Source organism: Protobothrops mucrosquamatus, unplaced genomic scaffold (genome assembly GCF_001527695.2).
Source record: "Protobothrops mucrosquamatus isolate PMUCROS unplaced genomic scaffold, P.Mucros_1.0 scaffold2685, whole genome shotgun sequence".
NCBI lineage: Eukaryota > Metazoa > Chordata > Lepidosauria > Squamata > Viperidae > Protobothrops > Protobothrops mucrosquamatus.
In genome coordinates, this window is record NW_015388732.1 from 84,404 (window position 1) to 103,230 (window position 18,827).

The following is an 18,827-nucleotide window of genomic DNA, read 5'->3' on the forward strand; positions in this document are numbered from 1 at the left end:
TCTCTCTCTCTCTCTCCCTCCCTCTCTCTCTCCATGCCAGGATTTTGATTTCTTCCCTTAAGGAGTCCTTCCATCCTCATCCCCTTAAGAAGCCATGTTTCCTTCTTGGCTTCCAATTTTGGCAAACTCGTCCAGCTTCGTTTTCTTCCAAAATCAGACACACACACACACACCAAATCCTGAATTTTACATGACATGCAAACATCCCCAACACATCATTTTTGCACCCTTCATTTTGCAGGCAGCTGCTTCAGTGTTATATTATGATATCCTGGATGCTTCTTAGAGAGATTGGTGACTCAAGTCAGGCTGACATGTGGGGATGAGTAACCGGCCCAGATGAGACACCCCACCGTAGGGGTGTTTCTTCCAGGGGTGGAGCTGTGTTATTCCATCGCAACAAAAATTTACACCAACAATCACCTCATTTGTTTGTTTTTCGGCTTTGCATACCAGGCTATTTATTTAGTCAACAAAGGTCGGAGAATAGCTTGAGTATGATGGGTGATTTTTAAGTTGTGAACTTTCAGCGCAGGAAGAAAATCTTTCCTTCCTGGATGGTATTCAAAACCAAGTCTGTCTCTAAATCCAGTTTCCCGATGGCTAGGCAAAGTAGATATCACAACTGTGTGGACCAAGCCAAGATGGGCTACATTGACAGAGGGATAGAATCAAGATCACGTGAAGTGTTAATAACACTTTACAATGTCTTGGTGAGGCCACACTTGGAATCCTGCATCCAATTTTGGTCACCACGATGTAGAAAAGTTGTTGAGACACTAGAAGGAGTACAGAGAAGAGCAACAAAGATGATCAGGGGACTGGAGGCTAAAATATATAAGGAACGGTTGCTGGAATTGGGTATGTCCAGTTTAATGAAGAGAAGGACGAGGGGGGACATGATAGCGGTTTTCCAATATCTCAGGGGTTGCCACAAAGAGGGAGTCAAGCTATTCTCCAAAGCACCTGAAGGCAGGACAAGAAGCTACGGATGGAAACTCATCAAGGAGAGAAGCAACCGAGAACTCAGGAGAAACTTCCTGACAGTTAGAACAATTAACCAGTGGAACAGCCTGCCTTCAGAAGTTGTGGATCTTCCATCACTGGAAGTTTTTAAGAAGAGACTGGACAACCATTTGTCTGGAATCGTAAATGATCTCCTGTTTGAGCAGAGGGTTGGACTAGAAGACCTCCAAGGTCCCTTCTAACTCTGTTATTGTCCCCTCGCCCTCCTGCCCATCTTGGTGAAGGCTGGAAGGGTTTGTTCCGGGTCGCAGGAATGTTCAGGGTGAAGTGTAATTATGAACAAGCTGACCTTGCCATCTCTTAATCTCTTTTGTAAAGATACACTTTGCTCCTGAAATCTAGTTTCCCCCAGGTTCTTACACAAGAATATAACTGCAGGGCGTCCAAACTAGTTGAAGCTTGTTTTAAAGCCTTCCTCCATCGCATTTTAATGTTGCTTCTTAGCTCACCCAGCAGGTTTTCTAGCAGTAGTTAGATTCCCCCAGAAATAGCTAGTTTTCCTGTTAAAGAAATATATATATATATTTCTCTGGGGAGGGCTAAAAAGCCAGCCTAAGGGAGTTGGGTTGACTCGGCTGCTTTTCAGAACTTCTCAGTTCAGATCACTTTGGATGTCTTGAGTGTTGCAATGAGACTGAATTGTGGTTTTTGTACGACCGGAACTGAGCCCAGAATCCATGTTGCTAAGCGAGACGTTTGTTCAGTGAGTTTTGCCCCCCCGTTTTATGACTTTACTCGCCACGTTCGTTAAGCAATCGCTGCAGGTGTTAAGGCGTGAACACGGTTGTTGAGTGGAATTTGGCTTCCCCGTTATGACGTTGCTTGTCAGAAGGTTGCAAAAGGGGATCACACGATCCCGGGACGCTGCGACCGTCCTAAATAGGAATCGGTGGTCAAACATCTGAATTTTGATCACGTGACCACGGGGATGCTGCAACAGCCGTAAGTGTGAAAACTGCTCATATGCCACTTTTTTCGGCACCGTTGTAACTTTGAATAGTCCCGAACTGTTGTAAGTCTAGATGTCATGGTTCCGACAGGTGAAACTCTTCAAAGAACTTTGAGGCATTGTTTACCTTAAAGAATCTTTATTAGAGAAGCATAGTAGCAGCACTAACACAATCGAGAAATCTGAATTTCCCTCCCCTGAGCACCTAGTATTAAAGCACAATCCCTTCGTCCAATTAACATTCGTACATCACATTCTCCAATTAGTTTGAAATGCAGGCTTTCCCTCCAGTTCTCCAGCCCGCCAATTCTTATCATCTCTTATTTCAATAACCTTGGTTCGCAGGCTAGGTCCAGTGTTGTTATGTCTGGCTGAATTCTCATGCACATTCCTCTCCCCTCCCAGCGTCATCTAACTCTAACTCTAAAAGTAAAACATGAGAAGAAAATGGTTGCATCTCCAACTGTTGTCAAAGCAAAAACATCCGATGTTAGCAGAGTTTGACACTAGAATTTCCTGCGGTTGGGGAGAAATGGCTTTATTCCTTTATTCTTCAGCCACTATGTGGCATCCAGGGCCCCAAATCCTTTTTAAAATTAAAAAATAAATGGCAGAAGTGTGTTTATAATGAGTTGTGGACCATTGACGCAGCCTTTCCCAAAGCCAGCCTGGAATCCATTACACATCCTGGCTACGTTATGAAAGATGCTTTGAGTTTTTCCAATTAAAAACCTCTTAAGCGAGTTGGTTTGGGAGAAGGTTCCTGATTCTTTTTAGGATGGTGAAAACCATTCTTCCCCAGGATTAAGGGATCAGCTTCTACTCTCCCAAAATTCCGTATTTTAAAACATTGGGAGAACTTTGGGAAGCCAATTTGAGCACGTGATCCTTGGCCTCTTTTTCCCATTCCTTGGAAGAAAATAATAAGGTTTGTTTTGTGTTTTTTGGCACAGAGCTGTGTTCCTTTCTTTGAACGTTTCGTTGCTTTTTCTTTAAATAGGAACCAGAGTGGACTCTATGCTTCCCTGACGCTGAACAATAGCTGTTATGAAGCCAATCAAGATTATTTTTGTATTTTTTTTCTCCCCCCCCCCTTGCAGAAAATCGTAAAAGCTGGAGATAAGGATCTGGATGGCCAGCTGGACTTTGAAGAATTCGTTCACTACCTGCAGGACCATGAGAAGAAACTGAGGCTGGTCTTCAAGAGCTTGGACAAGAAGAATGACGGTGAGCAATCTGGCTGGTTGGTTTTCGGCTGGCCCCTTTTCCATCGCCAGCTTTGAGGTTTACTTCTCTCTCTCTCTCTCTTTCTCTCGTCTGGATTTTGCAGGTCGCATCGACGCTCAGGAGATCATGCAGTCCCTCCGAGATCTGGGTGTCAAGATCTCTGAACAGCAGGCAGAGAAAATCCTCAAGAGGTAAATGAATAAACAGTTGGCTCCCATCTCCAAGAGGCCCCTTGCAGAGACACTTTTATTATTATTATTATTATTATTATTATTATTATTATTATTATTATTATTATTATTATTATTATTATTATTATTATTATTATTATTATTATTATTATTATTATTATTATTAATTTAATTTATATACCGCCCTTCTCCCGAAGGACTCAGGGCGGTGCACAGCATATTAAAACAGGTACAGGTGCAAAAAATACAAAAAATATAAACCCCTATAAAACCAAATTAAAAACCAAATATTGGAAGGATTGTTGGGAGGATCAATGATAAAGCAAAGTGACCCGGACCGCTCCCCCTCGCCGCAGGGAGACGGAACCGCCTAGATGGTTCCGCCCCAGGCGACTGATGGACCCTGAGAGGTTCCTGACGGAGCTTGGGCCATATCCGGAGGATCTGGTCCACGACTCGGCGGAAAATCAGGCGGCGGCTTGGGAGACAACTGCCGCCGCAGCATTGGACCGAGTCGTGCCTTTGCGGCCTCTGACCCGATGTAGGTCTCGATTGGCTGTCTGTCTGTCTGTCTGTCTGTCTGTCTCTGTCTGTCTGTCTGTCTGTCTGTCTGTCTGTCTGTCTGTCTGTCTGTCTGTCTGTCTCTCTCTCTCTCTCTCTCTCTCTCTCTCTCTCTCTCTCTCTCTCATATCTATCTATCTATCTATCTATCTATTCTCTATAACTATTCTCTATAACTAAAACTATATATTCTCTATAGCTGTCTATCTATTCTCTATAGCTATCTATATCTATTCTCTCTCTCTCTCTCTGTCTATCTGTCTGTCTATCTATCTATCTATCTATCTATCTATCTATCTATCTATCTATCTATCTATCTATCTATCTATCACCTATTCTCTATAGCTGTCTGTCTGTCTGTCTTATCAATCTAATCTAATCTATCTCTATCTCTATCTCGCTATCTCTCTATCTCGCTATCTCTCTATCTTATCTATCTTATCTATCTATCTATCTATCTATCTATCTATCTATCTATCTATCTATCTATCTATCTATCTATCTATCTATCATCTATCTAATCTCCCACCTTCTCTCTCCCTTCTCATCCTGTAAAGAAGGATATTTTTAGCTCCAGGTCGAAATGAGAGATCCTTGGTGCTGTTTGACCTTGGGCTTTTTTTTTTCCTTGCAGACATTCCATCACCTCAAATTAGATAACATCAACAGCACTGACGGTGTTACCTAATTTGGATAATGAAACGTCTGCAAAAAAAGAAAAAAAAAACAAGCTCAGGAAACACCAAGGACCCCTCGTTAAATAAACATATTTGCCACCCGTCTCAAGCGATTCTGGGCAGTTTACAGCATAATACACATTAAAATCATCAAAAATGCTCTTTCCACCGCCAGCCTTCATATTGGAGAATTTGAAGCCAGTGGTGCTCCAATTGTCTCTCTTTTAGAGCAGCCTCTGTTTTTTTCTGGTAACTTTCCAGCTCATGGAACAGGCTGAGAGGGTGTTTACCTGGGTGATGCTTAGCTGCAGGATGGCTGAGCAGCACACCTGGGCAAACAGCACGCAGAAGTGATCACTAGAGCTGCCTCCGATAGCTGAAACCCACTTCAGTTCTAAAATACATAGATACATGTGTCTGTTTGCAGCACTCTGTTTTCTATATTTGCATAAGTCTTAAATAACTTGACTTTTCGTGAGCAGGCGGCCCTGATTTTTTTTTTTAACAATCACTTACTCGTCTTTCTTTGCATTCTCCCCTTTGCTTGCCTGCCTGTCTGTCTGTCAGAATAAGGACAGGGCACGTCTGGGGTCCTGTCACTTAGTAAGTACAACGGAGTCTACTTCTGCCTGGCCCCTTGCCCTTGTGTATCTCCTAACACCGTCCTCCTCGGTGAAATTGGAAGCGGGTTGCATGCTTCTCGTCGATCTGGCAGCGGAGGAGCGAAGCAATTCAGCAACTGTTTTCCTAAACAGCCTCAAATCCATCTCGATTTTTTGGGAGAAAGAATTTTGAACCCAAGGAAAAAAATACGATTTTGTGCAATGAATCATCCTTTAGGGAAAAAAAAATGTGGCGTCTAGAATAACTGTCTGGACGTCACCAGATCAGTTCTTCTCCCTCGCTGCCAGAACCTCCCGTTAGAATGTCTAATCAGACAAGCTGTTCAATTTTATTTATTTTTTAAGTAACATGTTTAATGTCCTCTTCCGGCTGATCCTTGCAGCATGGACAAAAACGGGACGATGACGATCGACTGGAACGAGTGGAGGGATTATCACCTCTTACACCCGGTGGAGAATATTCCAGAAATTATCCTGTATTGGAAGCATTCAACGGTAAGACAGGAAGATCTCACCTGCATACAGAACCAGAATCCATTTTTATTACGGTCACAGACCGGCAAATAAAAGCATTAGAAATAATAATAATCCTAGTAAAATAAAAATAAAAGGCAGACAGAATAATATATTGCAATTCGTGGCGGGTTAAGAGTCGGCGGTCAAAATTTGCTGAATTTTACGCATAGCATAGCAGGATTTGGCCACGTTCAGAGGAACTCACAGCACAGGTCCTCGGCTTACGACCACAACGGAGCCAATTTTTTTTGCTGCTAAGTGAGACATTTGTTCAGTGAGTTTTGCCCCATTTTATTACAGTTGTTAAGTAAATCACTGCCATCGTAAACTTAGCCACACGGTCGTTAAGCGAGTCTGGCTTCTCTCCCTTGACTTTGCTCGTCAAGACGGTCGCAAAAAGGGGTCACGTGACTCCACCGGGACGTTGCGACCGTCGTAAATGTGAGTGAGTTGAAGGCTGCAATGATTATAAGTGTGAAAAACGTTTATAAGTCATTTTTCCCCCCAGTGCGGTTGTAACTTTGAATGGTCACTAAATAATAATAATAATAAAGTTGGAAGGGACCTTGGAGGTCTTCTAGTCCATCCCCCTGCTCAGGCAGGAAACCCTACACCAGTCCAGTCTCTTAAAAACTTCCAGTGTTGGAGCATTCACCGCTTCTGGAGGCGGGTTGTTCCACTGGTTAATTGTTCTGACTGTCAGGAAGATTCTAGGTTGAATCGTTATAAGCTGAGGACTACGTGTATTTGTGCTTGCACAGCTAAGCTTTTTAGGCAGGAAGCTGGTGCACGTTTCGTGACCGTGATGCAATGGCCGTGATGCGTGATGCTCATTAGCATCTTGAGAGTCCCTGAGGGTGGCGGAGGCTGATGGGTCTTGCTGGCTTGCCTTTCAGATTTTCGACGTGGGGGAGAATCTCACCGTCCCAGATGAATTCACCGTGGAAGAGAGGCAGACGGGGATGTGGTGGCGCCACCTGGTGGCAGGAGGAGGCGCCGGCGCTGTATCCAGGACCTGTACTGCCCCCCTGGACCGTCTAAAGGTGCTCATGCAGGTAGGAAAAGGCCTCCACAACTCTCTAAAAGAAGGCAAATGACCAGCTCTCTGTAAGGAGTATAAATCCTTCCATTCCCCACCATCCAGTCAGAGCTGAAGAAGCTTCTTGGAGGAGAAGCGAAACGTCTTCAGAGAAAAACAAGAAAGTCCAGTTTCCTCCTGAAAAAAAGCACCTTTATGGACTTGATTGGATACAGTGTGGTGGATAAGGGGCATTTGGGGGGGAGAAGTTGAACTTAGGGATTTGGGCATGAAATTCACAGGCCTGGTTATGTGAAACTGCAATACACTTGATCTGAAATAAAACGCCAAAGAATGGAGGCCTTTGAACTCTGGTGCTGGAGAAGACTCCTGCGAGTCCCCTGGACTGCAAGGCGATCAAACCGGTCAGTCCTAGAGGAGATCAACCCCGACTGCTCTTTAGAAGGCCAGATCCTGAAGTTGAAACTCAAGTCCTTTGGCCACCTTATGAGAAGGAAGGACTCACTGGAGAAGGGCCTAATGCTGGGAAAGATGGAGGGCAAGAGAAGAAGGGGACGACAGAGAAGGAGGTGGCTGGACGGAGTCACTGAAGCAGTAGGCGTGAGCTTCAATGGACTCCAGAAGATGGTAGAGGACAGAAAGGCCTGGAGGAACGTTGTCCATGGGGTCACGATGGGTCGGACACGACTTCGCAACTAACAACAACAACAATGGAACCCGGCTTGACATTGTTTGCAACTTCTTGACAAGAATGATGTAAGGGCAACTTATATGCCGAAGGCAAATGTCCAAGAACTTCTGTTTCATATTGGTTTCCTCAACCTCTGTCGTCCCCTTCTTCTATTGCCCTCAATATGGGTTCCATATTCTTGCTTTAAAAACAACAACATGGACATCTACATCCAGTCGCCAGCAATCATCCCCCAATCGAGGGAGGCCTCCACGACTCTCTAAAAGAAGGCAAATAAAGGACCAGCGGTCTGCAAGGAGTATCAATCCTTCCATTTCCCCACCATCCAGTCAGAGCTGAAGAAGCTCCTCGGATGAGAAGCGAAACGTCTTCGAAGGAAAAACAAGAAAGTCCAGTGGCCTTTTGAAAAAGCCCCTTTGGGACTCTTCCTCTTGAGTGGAGGAGACACTCAAGGTCCTAAAGCCACCCTGTGAATGGCCAAAAAGTTGGCAAACATCACCCAGCTTCAGAGGTTGAGGAAACCAATATGAAACAGAAGTTCTTGGACATTTGCCTTCGGCATATAAGTTGCCCTTACATCATTCTTGTCATGCTTTGCTTCCCAAAGAACTACGCGTCCCTGGAGACTTGGCAAGCTGGACGCAGACCATGTTGATGACCTCTCGGTCTTTATCGGTCCAGCCTTGGCAGGACAGCTTTGGTGGGACGGGAGACAACTCGTGACTTTTTTTTTTCCCTGTTGGCGATCAAAGGACAGCAGAGCTCCTGCTGTGTGTCAACCGAGGAATCTGGACTTTGCACAGACGTGGTCAAAGCTGTCCATCCACACTTTTTATGGAATTTGCTGTGGATTCAGCTGGTGCGCCAAAGTCCGTGTTTTCTTTGGACCTCTTGTTTTCCCCAAAGCTACTACATTTTTTTTTTACAGGTTGATCTGCATGGAGATTAGCTCCTTAGGCTGGCTAAGACAAATTGAAGGGGTGTTGGCGAGAGACGGATGAAAACTCATGAGCGAGTGTCCATCCAACCCCCAAGTGGTCTGTCTCTTTCAGGTCCACGCTTCGCGCAGCAACAACATGTGCATCGTCGGAGGCTTTTCCCAGATGATCCGAGAAGGTGGGCCCAGGTCCCTTTGGCGCGGCAACGGCATCAACGTCTTGAAGATCGCTCCGGAATCGGCTATCAAATTCATGGCTTATGAGCAGGTAAGGCGTCAAGGACCCCCCAAGAGGCAGGGGTGATTTGTGTGTTCCCATGGCTGAGGCCGTTGAGGTAGACTTCTCCAGTCTAAGCATGGGACCTCTTTCTTGGCAGATCAAACGCTTCATCGGCACAGACCAACAGGTGTTGAGGATTCACGAGAGGCTGGTGGCCGGCTCGTTGGCTGGAGCCATTGCACAGAGCAGCATTTATCCCATGGAGGTGAGTTGTCTTCTGTCCTTTGATCCTCTGGGCACGGTTTCAAACGTGGCTGGAGGTTGAAGACCTCAAGAATGACCCCCAATCAGCTGCCATCTTGATCAGAGGTCTCCAAACGTGGCAACTTCAAAGATTTGTGGACTTCAACTCCCAGAACGGGAGGAGGAACTCTGGGAGCTGAAGTCCACGAGCCTTAAGAGTGGCCATGCTTGGAGAGCTTTGATCTTAGATGGACCAGCCTTCAAGGCCATTGTTGATCACGCTGGGAAGAATAACAGGGACTAGACCAGAGGTCCCCAACATTTGTTGGCTGGCAGACCGGGCGGAAAGGGATGGGGGAGCATTTTATGCACATGCGCAAACAGGGCCGCGAGCATGTGCGTGACGCAAACGGGACGGCGCTAGGGCCCACGTGACACTCGCTAGCCCTGCCCTGTTTTTGCACTGCGTGTCACCCCGCAATGCCTCATTTTCGTGCAGTGTGGTGCCCCATTTTCCCACGGCCCAGTGGGCAGCAGGTCATGGCCTGGTAATTGGCTGTGGCCCATCGGTTGGGGACCCCCGGACTAGAAGACTGGAGGGGGGCCAGATTGGGGAAGATGGTTTGAGGGCATTCAACCTTCCCCCTTGACATTCTCAAGGGGGCAGCCTTCATCGGAGACATTAGTGTACCTCTACTGCTCCGTTGCTTTTCCTTGGCGGTTAAATCTCCTGGGCATCGGACCCAGAGGTGCTGTTCCTCTCCTTCCTCCTGCATGGATCACTGACACTCTTCTTCTTCTTCCTCTGGTTGGTGTAGGTTCTGAAAACCCGGATGGCCCTGCGTAAAACCGGGCAGTACACCGGGATGCTGGACGGTGCCAAGAACATCCTGGCCAAAGAAGGACTGGCTGCTTTCTACAAGGGCTACATTCCCAACATGCTGGGCATCATCCCGTATGCTGGGATTGACCTGGCTGTTTACGAGGTAAGCAATTGGATTCCCCCCCTCTCTCATTCTCTCTCTCTTATTCTCTTTCTCTTTCATTCTCTTTCTCTCTTTCATTCTCTCTTTCTCTCCTCTCTCTTTCTCTTTCATTCTCTCTCTCTCTCTCTCTCTTATTGTCTTTCTTTCATTCTTTTTCTCTCTTTCATTCTTTCTCTTTCTCTTTCATTCTCTCTCTCATTCTCTCTCTCTTTCTCTCTATTTTTTTCATTCTCTCTCTTTCTCTTATTCTCTTTCTCTTTCATTCTCTTTCTCTCTTTCATTCTCTCTCTATTATCTATCTATCTATCTATCTATCTATCTATCTATCTATCTATCTATCTATCTATCTATAAAGGGAGGGTTTTTAAAATAAATATTTTACTGATTTTCACAATCAAGTGCTCAATAGACAGCGTGATGACTGAGTCCATTAGTAATTCCGTGGTCCATATAAGCTTCTTCAAACTAAATCCAATATTACACCCTCCAATACATCCTCTCTTCTTCTGATCATAGACATTTTTCCACACTAAGCAAATACAATTCTTATTGCTGTTCGTAAATATACAGTTGAATATCAACATTTGTGACCGTTTTCTAGTAGCATCAATAATATCATTTTAGAATATCTCTTCTAACCAAAACATACCTTCATTGCATTTGCACTCAATGTCCATTTATTCAATCCCTATCCTGTTTTCGCTTTTTTTTTTTCAATTTTAATTTTCCCATCCATGTTCAAAATATCCCAATCATTCATCATTTCGGAACACGTTATATTTGGGTAACCAAACTTCTTAGCATATTCTTATTTCCCTTTTCATACCAAGATAATGATATTCTGTTTACAAATCCTATCTATCTAGTTATAATACTTCTATTTCTAGCGATCTATTCTTAACCTCTAATTAATAATACAACCCCCTCTAAGAGGTCGAAGCTTCTGTTTTCTTCAGTCTTACTCTAGCTTTCTTCTTTTGCCAACTAACTTTCCAGAAAGGGAAGTTCTGAAGATGGTGGCCGATGGCCCTCAAAACCCCAACGTGAAGCTGAAGGTCTAGCGGTCTTCGGCTTCAGCTTCTCTGAAGCTGAACAGGTCCATGCCAAATGGATTTGCTCAAGGCTCTTGACCCGGGTTGGCTTCTCCGTTGACGCTGGATTGTTGACGCTTTCCTTCCAGACGTTAAAAAACAGCTGGCTGCAGCATTACGCCGTGAACAGCGCAGACCCGGGGGTCTTCGTCCTGTTGGCCTGCGGGACCATCTCAAGCACTTGTGGGCAGTTGGCCAGCTACCCGCTGGCCTTGGTGCGGACACGGATGCAGGCGCAAGGTAAGAGGACGCCCCAGGATCTCTGGAGAAACGGCTACAACAGCCGAGGGGTTCTTTTCTGGGAACCTTCAGCCAGCCCTTCAACGCCTCTCTCGTGACTTCTCTTTTCAGCTTCAATTGAAGGCGCCCCCCAGGTGACCATGAGGGGCCTCTTCAAGCACATCCTGAAGACCGAAGGCGCCTTTGGGCTCTACAGGGGCCTGGCCCCCAACTTCATGAAGGTGATCCCCGCCGTCAGCATCAGCTACGTGGTCTACGAGAACTTGAAGATGACGCTGGGGGTGCAGTCGCGGTGACCACCAAAGCGGCCCCTCTGGACTCCTTGATCTAAACCTTGGAGCGACCGCTCCTGGGTGAACAGCCGTTTTCATTCTGTGAATGGGTTGAAGACACTAAAGTTGTGTGAACCAAGCTGTGAAACTCCCAGACCCAGAGGGGCCTGGGGGTGGGTAGGGGGGTGGAGGGGGACAGGGCTGGGGGAGGGGGGGCGGCTTTTATCTTTGTGTTTCTGTCAGAAGCACCAGGGGGGCGAAGGACCAAACCAGGAACATCCCCCCCCTTAATCTACCCTTTGGCCAGGAGACCATCCCAAGCTGTTTGGTGGCTTCTAAGGGAGCAGAAGACTTGGGACAAACCAGGTCCCAGTTTTCCCCCCCCCCTTTTTCTCTTAACGACGCCACTTGGAACAGTAGATCCGTCCTCCATCTTGGCTTCTCTCACTGGGCCGTCCACACATCTACCGCAGCTTCAATTCACAAAAATAAGACCTGCCTTAGGTAGAAATGGCTAAGAGCCAAAAAGAGAGAGAGAGAGAGAGAGAGAGAGAGAGAGAAAACCCACCTTGAAAAACAAAAATTACCTTTGCTGTTTACATAACATTCTGCTGGGCGAGAAGCGATTTACATTACAATCCTTACAATCCTGCAATGTAATTTTTTATTTTAAAAAAAAAACCAAAACCCAGCTTTGGGGGACAAGGAATGTTACTTTATCTTCCTCCTCCTCCTCCTCCTCCTCCTCCTCCTCCTCCTAATGTTACTTTATCTTCCTCCTCCTCCTCCTCTTCTTCTTCTTCTTCTTCTTCTTCTTCTTCTTCTTCTTCTTCTTCTTCTTCTTCTTCTTCTTCTTCTTCTTCTTCTTCTTCTTCTTCTTCTTCTTCTTCTCCTCCTCCTCCTCCTCCTCCTCCTCCTCCTCCCTCTCCTCCTCCTTCTCCCCCCCCCTCCTCCTCCTCCTCTCCCCCCTCAAAAGCTGGTCAGGCAGAGCAGAGAGGTCAATATCTTTGCCATCCTGCAGAAATGAAATGCACTTATTAAAAGGTCTGCCTTTTTGAAGACCCCTTTCAAGGTGGGGTCTTCGCTGCTGATTATCGGGAGGGGGAAAAAAAACACACAAAACCCCTGCTTCCCGTTTGTAACCTATTTTCCCCCACCACCCATTGGCTCTTGAGGGCCCCCCCTTTTTGAGGGGAAACTCTTGGACCCCGTGGGTGTTCTGTCTTTTCTTTAGTTCCTCTAGATCTTTTATCGAGGGACGCCCACACATTGGTTTAGGGTAGGCAAGCGGATTGCAGCCTTATTATTTATTTATATATATATATATTGGGGTGGGTGGGTAACAAGTAGCTTTTGCTACAGGGAGCAAAAGGGGTTAGCTGATAATGGCTGTCTTCACGGGGAATGGAAAGGGTGAGCTGCCTAGGGTGGTTTTTAATCCCTTTTTCCCGCGAGGTTCTTTTCCCAAGAAAAAGGGGAAAATCATAGCAGCCGTATTTCTGACTTTCCCAAGGGCTGCTCAGTCCTCTCGGGGAGGAAATCTCTGACTTTTTCGGAGGCCAGCCTCTCTCATTTCACTCTTTTGTTTTTACTGCTTAGAAACATTATTTATTTTGTATTTATTTGGAAGGTGAGGCACGCCTGCCCATCTCTTTTTATAGATGCGTTGCCGCAGAGTTTTGTTTTGTGTCCTCCCGTATTTTTTGTTAGAGGTTCTCTGTATTTATGTTCTGAATTAAAAACGGAAACATTTTAGTTTTGCACGTTGAAACTTGGAATTCCCCTGGAAGAGGAAGAAAAGAAGAGGAAGAGGAGGTAGCCTCACTGTTCGCCGAAGGTGGCTGACCCTCCTCGGTTTTCCCCCCTTCCGTGAGCGAGTGCTGCCTGCTTTACGTTTGAACCACTGAGTCAGGAGGGAAGAATCTAAGCAAAGGAGGAGAAGGGATGGTGACGGCGGAGAGGATCTTGTTTTCACTTGCACGAGAGTTCGAATTTGCCTCCTCCTTAATCTTCCTTGGGGACTGGGGATGGTTAATGTCCTAACCACGCGTTGGGTTTCGTTGATGTGTTGTCTTCTTTGCTAATGAAAAGGGCTGGTTGGACTCTAGAGGAAAATCTCAGGGAGACCAAAAACAAGCAGACAATTCACCACGAGGTGCCAGTTTTGTTAACGCACAGAAGGCCGCCGTTTGCACTCGGAGGGAAACTACTGCTGCTGCTGGAAGGCTGTTGGGCGTCCCACTGAAGGCGCCTGTTCCAAATTCTCAAGCCTTCATAAAGAGAAGCTACGATCTCCCAAAGCAGCAGCGCCCCAAATGCCCTCCACCCCATCCATTCTCAGCTGCTCTGTGTCCTGAAAAGACTGATTCTGATGGGTGGTTGTGGCATTGCCGAGTGTCCTCTGTGCTTTTGTTGGGACCATCCGCTTGTCTTGCGTTTCTGTCCGGATCGGTGATTAACCACAGCGTTTCCCCCCCCACTCCCCCACTTGTTCTTCTGATGAGTTGTCGTGTTTGTCTAGGCAGCCCTTCCTTCCTTACCATTGGTGGCCTGGAGATAGTGTTTCAGAACACGCAAATCAATGCAAAATTAACCGCCTTGGTAGCTGTAACCTGGGTTTATGAAGAGCAGACGTGAGAAAAAATCCGGAAGTCTTTGATGGTAGGGAACAGTTTGCTAATAAAGGTTTATCATGCTAATATTTCCCCGGCTTCTTTGTGTTTTTTCCCCCCGGTGGTTGATTATCCAAGTATGCCAATTCAGACCTCATCCTGTTCCTATTTTGATCCTTACAGGTGAGCTTCTAGTATAGGTGTTACTTAGCCTATATCAGGGGTGTCAAACTGCCGGCCCAGGGGCCGGATGCATCACACCAAAACCGTGCCTATCTCGTTGCCGGCAATGGAAAAGTCACGATACATCACGACACATCACGTGACGTTGTGACTTTGACACCCCTGGCCTATAGGATCACACGGATTCCCTCGCAATATCCTCTCTGATTTTCCAGTCAAGATGATTCCCTCAGCACATATTCTTCTTGAAGACATCCCGCTTTGGATGGTGGAGGTCCAGAGGCCCTAAATTGTGAGGTGGGCAGTTTTAAGCCCAACACAAGACCAAGATTACGTGCATGGCATTGACTTACATAGGTTGGGCCGCACATGGGAATCCCATCTTTGAACTTCTGTCCCCTATGGCAGGGGTCCCCAACTCTACCGGGCCATGGCCTGTTCAGAACCAGGATGGGCAAGTGCACGCAGCTCCACTTCCACAAGCAGCGGGCGGGCACACGCACTCGCCAAACTCCATTTGTGCAAATGAAGCTGTGTGCGCCTGCCACTCCTACAGAGCCATCCCTCCTTCATCCACCCCCCCGGAAAGGTTGGAGACTGCTGCCCTATGGGGTTTTCTCATTTATCAGGAAGCATTTGAAAATAGCAGCAGTACATTCCATCCAACTCCCTCCTGAACTGGATCAGCTCCTTTTTGCTCCACTAGTATTCCATTTCCTGTTTAGCAATCAAGCTAAAAACCTTCTGTTCAGGTCACAGCTGTTGTTTGGAGCACTCTCTGCTGCTGGGCTCGGGTGCCTATTTCTGGAAGAGATGCTTCCATTTAACCGGTGTCCTCTAGTACTTAAATGGGCAAAATGCTAGCACAGGTTTTGATCCAACAAGAAGCATTGGTTTGGAAAGTGGAAGCTACCTTGTACCTCCTCAAGCAGTAGCACCTAGAGATCCTTGACTAATTTTGGAAACTAAGCAGGACCAATCTTGGTTAGGATTTGTATGGGAGACACCAAGGATTCCAAGACTGGAAAATCAAAAAAGAAACCCTCTCTTAAGGGTTTTCTGGAAAATCGGAATATGGTTTGGCTGATAAGACGATTTCTAAAAGTTCATCTCTGCTCAACATATCTGTCAAGAATGAAACTTGCAGTTGCGTGTCTCTTCGTTTCAACTTGCCATTAGATTGGGGGTGGGGAGGTGTTGCTGTAGAATGGGTTAGATGGAGAAATGAAACCTCTATGATTCAGCTGAAGACACTGAGAGCTTGAAACCCTTCCAAGGGCACCGCAGCAGGTGCGGTGAGGAAGCAGACGGTTCCCATAACAAAGTGAAATTGTTTACATGGACTACATAAGAGATTGGGGCTTTGGCTGGGGAAATTATTGTTTAATTCTATGAACTGGTATCTGGGAACCTCAGAGTTAGTTTTGCTTCCACGTTACTATGCCGTGTATTCAACAGACAGTAAGGTTTTCGGAAACAAGATGGATTATTTGGATTCTCCAGCTGGATGTTGACAATATCTTTAGAAGAAATCATTTAAGGAATCCCCAGAATTGCAATGCTGGTTCCCCACAATGGGTGACCATTCTGGCTGGCTTCTTTCCACAGAAGAACTTCCTAAAAGCAGGTAGGACCGCCTCCTTTGGCACTCATGATACTGGAGCAGTGATTGGTGCCAAATGACAGGAACGGAAGTCATTTTAATTGCTACATCCCCAGGAACGAATGTTAATATGATAGCACAAGCCAGCTCAAAAGGACCTACATAGCTTGTCCAGGAGAGGGAGACTTTTGCAAATAGATTGGCATGTTGTGTGGTGAACTTTCCAGGGATGGTGAAATCCCCTCTTGACTCAAAGCACCAGTAGCAGAGTTTGCATGATGAGTTGAGACATTCTCAACGAGGATAACTCAAAAGTTGTAGACGAGAAATCTTCCAAGCTTACAGGTGATTCAGCTCATCAGTTTTAGGGTCAATTAGACAGAGCCCACTGCAAACACCCCTCCCCGATTTTGCTACTCCCAGAATTCCTGACAAAATGAAAGGCAACGTTATGATTATCCACAAAACAATCTCTTAGCTGCAAAAGAAAACAAGACCTAAAGTCTATGAAGATCACAAATCCCAATGGATGTGAGCAAACTCTTCTTGTTGGGTGTTACTGTGGTTCTTCTCGCACATCCATGAAGAGTAGTCCATGGTCACCCAGATATCACGACCCATGTTTTGAAGAGTAGCGCATAGCTTTGGTTAGGTTCAAGATATAGCAAACTGGACTTCTCCAACACCTTAGTGGGGTCTTCAAGGTCTCCCCCCAAGTTCTTGCCAGATATGCAAAAAAATTGGAAGAACCACCATCTTTCTTCTCCACAGTTCCAGGTCTTTAGGACTGATTACCCATGGAACTATTCTTCATTTCAGGTCACCCTTGGCAGCAAGTTGAGACTGGTCCAATGCAAGGAGAAGGACCTTTGTTCTTTACAGACCAAAGTCTCCTGAGATCCACCTTTGAGTCCGTCGCTAAACATGGTGCAATCCTGTGTGGATTGTAGTGACAGGAGATGACTTATTTCATTGGTGGTTTCTAGTCTGCTGAGCGTGGGGAGAGAGGAGCTAGTGTGCAAATATTTGGCTCTGAGATGTGTAGATTTCCCTTAGGTGAACTTCTTATGAAAGAGGTCCTCTGTGTTGAAAAATAGGCAACTTTGGTTGAAGGAGGAAGGTTTCTGCCTAACATGGGTTTTAGGAGGGTGACTGCCTGAGGGCTCCAAGCCAAGAGCTGGGTCTCTAAAGGGTAGTAAGAGATTGGTTGGCCCTTCAAGAAAACGTTTTAGAGCAGGGGTCTTCAAACTTGGCCCTTTTGTGACTTCTGGACTTCAACTCCCAGAATTCCTCAGCCAGCAGGGGTCTTCAAACTTGGCCCTTTTATGACTTGTGGACTTCAACTCCCAGAAGTCAAAATGTCCTACCTAAAAGCAAAGGTGAAACCATGGTATAGCTGCTAGGGAAACTGCACAAATGCTCACGAAGACGTATTTCAAAGAAGGCTTTGTATTTTATGGACCATCAACCTCCGCTCGAAAACTGGCATGTACACGTTCAAAAAGTCCACGTCTTTTTCGACTGTGTTGTGAGAAAAATGTTGTTGGGTGTCAGGTTTGGCAATAAGGTGGACTTCCATTGCTAACTAAGGCCAGGGGTGTAGCAGTCCATCAGGCAGATTTGACAAGGGAGTGAAAGGCTTCAATTCGGCAGTCAGGAGAACACTTTTTCATCTGCTGTGACGGTTTTGTCAGCTAGAATGGGGTCCTTTTTCTCTCGGGCAACGCATTTCTCTTTGGTGTCCTGAAAATCAGAATGTTTTATCCCCTTCTAGTTCAAATAAACTTGCTTTTGACATGTACATGTTTTATGAGAATGACCTTTCTCTGGTCCCCTACACAACCAGGTAGCATTTGCCCGTGAGACCTCTTAGAAGAGGTCTTAGATGTTTCTTCTAAGATGATCTTAGAAGAGGTCTCACATATATGTAAGACCAACAGTACAGTTCCATGTATTTTGGAGAAGCTACCCCAAAAGACGTTTCATTCCCAATGGACAAATTGGTCATGAAGTGTTGGAGCTTGGAAATGGCCATGGAGAAGTCAGAAGCCAAACCTTGAGGTTGGGTTGAGTTGAGTAGACTGCTAGGAGGGGTCTGGGTTATTCTCCAGTGGTTTGGAATAGAGTGTAACTCCAGTTAAATGGAGAGCAGAAGAAAAATCTTAGGGGAGTTAAGAAATATTAAGAAATATTTCAAAGGTTGCCATGCAGAAGATGGGTAGATGTCTTCTCCAAATTCTGTTTAAAACTTAGAACAGGGGTCTTCAAACTTGGCCCTTTGATGACTTGTGGACTTCAACTCCCAGAATTCTTCAGCCAGGCACGCCTGGCTGAGGAATTCTGGGAGTTGGAGTCCACAAGTCATCAAAGGGCCAAGTTTGAAGGCCCCTGCCTTAAAAGGACCTTCTTAACATGAAGAGCTCCGCTCTTCAAAACCTGCCGTGTATCTTTCTTCCTTCACAACATGATTCCCTACCTTACTCTCAACGTCCTTGAGGACAAGTTGCCTCCTGAGAACGCCTCTTTGGGACAACCAGGACCTGGATGACGGAGAATCTCCCTAGACCTCCACCCATCCCCTAGTAGTCGCAACTCTTCTGTTCTTGTTGGGAAGTCACTTATCAGACACACTTCAATAATGAGCACCCAACTCTGCCCGGGGCCACGTTTAAATGGCTTGGAGGCACCCTACAACGCTAGGCAAACAGCAGAACGTTCCACAGCTACACAAACACAACTAATAACCCTCCCAAAGTTCCAGCCACCGACCTCCTTCCACCAGGAGGAGCGTCAACCAGGACCTTTTTGCCTCTGCATTCCAACTTCTCTGTCCCCCTCCCAACGCTTCTGGGGCATGAATGGAGGTCCTTCATCCCTCTAAAAGCGAGAGGACAACACTGCCCTTCACCCCAGAGACACCCAGAGGAGAAAGTCCTCTCT

At 46.1% G+C, this 18,827-nt stretch overlaps 1 protein-coding gene across 2 annotated transcripts in view; it reads left to right on the plus strand.

The window, feature by feature from the left end:
- The window catches only part of SLC25A25 (solute carrier family 25 member 25), a 41,457-nt gene extending 29,944 nt beyond the window's left edge, over nt 1-11,513 (plus strand). The window contains exons 2-11 of one of the 2 annotated variants that reach the window (XM_029286006.1): nt 3,076-3,202; nt 3,306-3,393; nt 5,199-5,234; nt 5,638-5,749; nt 6,667-6,825; nt 8,553-8,705; nt 8,815-8,922; nt 9,719-9,886; nt 11,067-11,217; nt 11,329-11,513. In XM_029286006.1, the coding sequence (XP_029141839.1) occupies nt 3,076-3,202; nt 3,306-3,393; nt 5,199-5,234; nt 5,638-5,749; nt 6,667-6,825; nt 8,553-8,705; nt 8,815-8,922; nt 9,719-9,886; nt 11,067-11,217; nt 11,329-11,513 (1,287 nt within the window). The remainder of the gene's footprint in view (nt 1-3,075; nt 3,203-3,305; nt 3,394-5,198; nt 5,235-5,637; nt 5,750-6,666; nt 6,826-8,552; nt 8,706-8,814; nt 8,923-9,718; nt 9,887-11,066; nt 11,218-11,328) is intronic. The other variant, XM_015825559.2, reaches the window with a different exon arrangement.
- The last annotated feature ends 7,314 nt before the right edge of the window (nt 11,514-18,827 follow it).